General features: G+C 46.4%; 1 protein-coding gene across 1 annotated transcript in view; it reads right to left on the bottom strand.

The window, feature by feature from the left end:
• Positions 1-3,714, bottom strand: part of LOC104990981 (cytochrome c oxidase subunit 5A, mitochondrial) — an 11,101-nt gene extending 7,387 nt beyond the window's left edge. Inside the window, exon 1 of the mRNA XM_010843342.1 lies at positions 3,450-3,714. Within this exon, the coding sequence (XP_010841644.1) occupies positions 3,450-3,555 (106 nt within the window). The 5' untranslated portion in view covers positions 3,556-3,714. The remainder of the gene's footprint in view (positions 1-3,449) is intronic.
• Between the last annotated feature and the right edge of the window lie 845 nt (positions 3,715-4,559).

Here is a 4,559-nt window from a genome sequence, read left to right as displayed (position 1 = left end):
TCTCTGGGGTCGCATAGAGTCAGACACGACTGAAGCGACTTAGCAGCAGCAGCAGCAGCCTCTGAATGGGGCAGGAGGTGGGAGAAGGAATACCTTTGGGTTTTAGGAGGCAGCAGAGCCTAGTGGTCAGATACTTCTAGGCTCTTAACTCTCTTGTTAATTAACTCAGGTTTTATATTCCTTATCTGTAAAATGCAGATACCACTACCGTAGCAGCTGCTAAGTCGCTTCAGTCGTGTCCGACTCTGTGCGACCCCATAGACGGCAGCCCACCAGTCTCCCCCGTCCCTGGGATTCTCCAGGCAAGAACACTGGAGTGGGTTGCCATTTCCTTCTCCAATGCATGAAAGTGAAAAGTGAAAGTGAAGTCGCTCAGTCGTGTCTGACCCTCAGCAACCCCATAGACTGCAGCCTACCAGGCTCCTCCGTCCATGGGATTTTCCAGGCAAGAGTACTGGAGTGGGGTGCCATCGCCTTCTCCCTATCTTAGCAGAGTATGATGATTAAACATGAAAGCCAGGTTAACGTTTTGCCTAGGGCTTAGTAACCTTGTAGGTATGTACTCAGTATAGCTTTAAATTAATCCTTATCTAAAAGTGTCTTAATTGATCTATTTATAGAAATCATAATTCCTAAAAATAAAACATTCTTCAAGTTGCATCTCTTATTATATGAATTTTAAGAGCTTGGTATAATTTCTAGTTATTTTTAAAGGCTTAAAATATCAAAAACAACCTTTCAGCCCACCATCACCCAAAATTTGTAAACCATCTTTCAAAAACTAAAGTTATCCTTAACTGAAAAAAGTGCAAGTATATAATTGAAGTATAAACTGTTAAGCAGTTCCTTATCAAGTTAAATATACACCTACCAAACACAGTAATTCCACTTCTAAGTATTTACTCAAGAAAAATGAAGTATATAATTATCTCCCTAGAGGCAACTATTAAGTGTACCTTCCCAATCATCCAGTAAATTGTTTCATGATAACGAATTTCTTTTGCTCACTGCTGGGCACGGATTTCAACTAGATGACTGTGGTTTTGTTTTCTAAATGTGAAAAAGATGACCAACAAATGCAAATCCTAGTCAGGGAGATCAATGGATCACCTTTAGTGATTTGTTCACCTTCCTTCTGAGAGTCCCAAATTACAAACTGATTGTATTAAAAAACAAAGACAGTGCATGAGACAGCTATTTAGAAAACCAAGCAAGCACTGGGAACACACACAGATCCCAGGTTGAGGAAAACTCACTTTCCCAATGGTTTACATTATATTCCTTATTCCAGTCATAAGTAAAGCAGAATCTATTCTTCTAGTTATGGACATGCTTAACATTCTGATTTTTAGGTAAATTATATCCCTCACACCACCCCCTATGTACAGCATTTCCACCTAGTTTTGAGGCTTGTATGGTAAACTATTTTGAAAAACAGTTACTTGGTGTTTTTATATAAAGGTTCCAGAGTAGAAAAAGAGAAGCATCTGTTAAAAAACTGGGACATTTCTAGGGCTACAATCTAAAAATCTATTTCTAACACTGCTTTTTGGCATTCCGTTAAGCAAGTTTTTTTTGTTTTTTTTTTAAGCAAACATATTTAGAAAAATTAAGTGGCTCATAATTCCCTTCAGTAACTAAACAGCTCAGACAAAGCTCAAAGAACAGGCATTTTGGTGGTGGTGATTCTAAGGCATAATGGAAAGAACGGACTAATGTAAAGGGTACATAAACAAGCTCAAAGACAGCTATACAGAAGTACAAGGTTTAGGGGCCCAAAAGCTGGAAATCTATAAATGTGGGAGTGGTGCAGAAAAGGCTGGAAGGTAATTAAAAATGCTACTTAAATTTAGCCCTCCACCAAGAAAGAGAAAGCAGAAACTCCTCCCACCTTTTCAGAGCCTATCAGGGTAAGGAATAGGGGTGAGGACTGTGTAACTCTTAAGGGTTGGCTGGAGACTCTAGCAATTATTCAAAATATTTAATTATCTAATTCAGTAGTTATAGGAAAACAATTCTGTTACCAGGTGGAGGCTGAAGTGGGACAAAATATTAAGTTTGGGTTGCTACTTATTTACAGCAAACTTGAAGCTCCCCAGGTTAACCTCTCCAGAGGCTATCCAAGACTCTTAAACCTTTCTGACTTTTAATTGCATGAAATTTCTTCAGTCTCATGATAATAAACCTCACCTATAATATGCAAAAATGAAAGGCACTATAAAAATAAAGCAAATATGTTTCAAGCATTTGTGCCAGGAAAGGTGTTGAAAGTTAACATTATCTCATTTAAACCTCACAACTATTAAATAGTATCCCAATTTTAGACTTAGGCAACTGAGTCTTAGGGTTTAACTAACATGTCCAAGGTCACACAGCTAGAAAGTAGTTGACATGAATGTAACCATGACTGCCTCCTTGTGGCAAATATTTAGGTTTATGGGACAATTATGCTTAAGAGGGCGGCTAGAGATAAATCAGTTTGTCTAACCTTAGCAAGAGTTTGAGTTCATACGTTTAAATATGCATGCTTAGGGGCCAAATTTCTTAATGTAGCATATACTACCATCATGGGCCGAAATCAAAGTGCAGTTAAAATAATTAAAAGTGCTAGACACAAAGTCTCCAGGAACAGACATAACAGGAAGGCAGAACAAGAGACAGGAATCAGCAGAACATCTTATACTCCGCAATCAGGCTTTTAACCGGAAGCAAAAACATAAAGCTTCCCCATATAGGCAGAACCCCCTATTTCTGGGTCTGTGATATCCAATTTCTGAAATAAGAGCCTTAAAAGATCTATCAAGTCAGTCCCTCTTCCAGGTCTCAGGAAATAACTACACACGTCGATCTATCGTAAAAGTTTAAGAATTAGAAAGTGGCACGGCAGTCTCTAAAAATACCAGAATGGTCTGGTTAAGTGACGGACAAAACGCTAACCGAGACACGTCTGATAACTGTCGTACACGGAAGTATAACGTGTTCTCGGAAGACGCTGGGGGCAGCGGTGCCGGGGACCCCGGAGGGATCACCCCCGCCCCTACCCTGAGCTCAATGTCACCTTCGCCGAAGCGCTGCAGGCCGGCGGTGGCCACTCCTAGTCAGGTGGCCGCAGGGTCAGCGCCGGGGCACGGTCACGGCCTGGGGACCGAAGGGGTCCGGTGGGCACGGGAGGTGCGCTGCGCCCCCTCCTTGGCGCCCACAGCAGGTCCACATTTGATCGGTCCGCGGTGCCCGCACCAGGAAGTCGCGCCGAGGGGGGCCCCGGGGTCGCGACCTCGAGTCCTCCACAACTCGAGGCGGCGGCGAGAACGGCAAGCGGTCACCAGGTTCGGCCGCCGGCCCGCAAGGCAGGAGCTAGGCCTCTGGGAGAGCCTGCCATCGCATGGCGGCGGGGGCCCAGGTCACCGCAAGGACACGCGGGCGCGGACAGCGGCAGGCGGGAGCCTTACCGGCGGCTTGGCCGGGGGCCGGAGTGGGGTGCAGGAGGCCTCGAGGGCTGGCCCGGGCGACTGCGGCTGCAGCTACAGAGCAGCGGCGGACAGCGGCGCCTAGCATGACGGCGATGGCGGCGCACAGGTTAAGGCTGAAGAGAAGCCGGGTGTGAGCCCACGACCGCTCGGGAGCTCGTGGGGGCCGTACTCACGCACCGACGCACGGTGGGCGGAGCATAAGGGTCCGCCCACTGCGGCGCTCTCGCCTTGGCGGAAAAAAGGCGTCACGCGGCCACCGGCGGGCTACGGCGGCGCGCTGAGGACAAAATATTTCGGCGCCGCCTCCCCACGGCTCTCTGGTCCCTTGGAAGGCAGCGGCCGTTGTGGAGCGAGGAATAGAAGGCAGGGGAAGAGCCGTCAGTAGACAGTAGCGCGGTTCAGATCCGGCTCGGGAGATGACTCCTGCACCTCAACATGCGAAAATAACACTACGAATTATAATTAAAAAATACCTTCTTTGCTCTTTCTTTCCCAGGTTTGAGCCTAAAATAAGAGAGTGGGACAGAACGACTGCCTTCGTATAAAGGACTTTATTGGTAACTTTTCTTATATCAGAGACCCGCAAGCATTCAGAGTCCAATCACTTAACAAATGGGCTCTGAAATTAGATTGCTTGCCGGCAATCGAGGCTCTTTTCACCCAATTCCCAGTTCCAGCACTCACCTGGATATTTCTGGTGACATACCCTCCTCCAGTCTCTACAGGAGGGGGGTTGATTAAGTTGCAAGATTTTTTTTTTTTTTGCGGGGGGGTGTGCTTCTGGTCTTAGTTGTGACACGTGGGGTCTTCCGTTTCCTCATGCAGGATCTTTTGTTGGCCGGGGAGAGGACGTTCTAGTGGCACTCCCGTCTCTAGGGTTCGTGGGCTCAGTAGTTGTGGCCGCTGGGGACTTACTTGCTCTGCAGCATGTGGTATCTTAGCTCCCCAACCAAGGATTGAACCCTCATCCTCTGCAAGGCGGATTCTTAACCACTGGGCCATCAGGGAATTCCCCAGTGCCGACTTTTAACATCTAATTTGGCCTCATTAACTGCATTCTGACCTTGAGTTCCTCAGCAGCGGGATCAC

The sequence above is a fragment of the Bison bison genome, unplaced genomic scaffold (genome assembly GCF_000754665.1).
Source record: "Bison bison bison isolate TAMUID 2011002044 unplaced genomic scaffold, Bison_UMD1.0 scf7180017864181, whole genome shotgun sequence".
NCBI classification, from domain to species: Eukaryota; Metazoa; Chordata; class Mammalia; order Artiodactyla; family Bovidae; genus Bison; species Bison bison.
The sequence above is the reverse complement of the archived record's forward strand: the minus strand, read 5'-3'. Positions and strand labels throughout refer to the sequence as shown.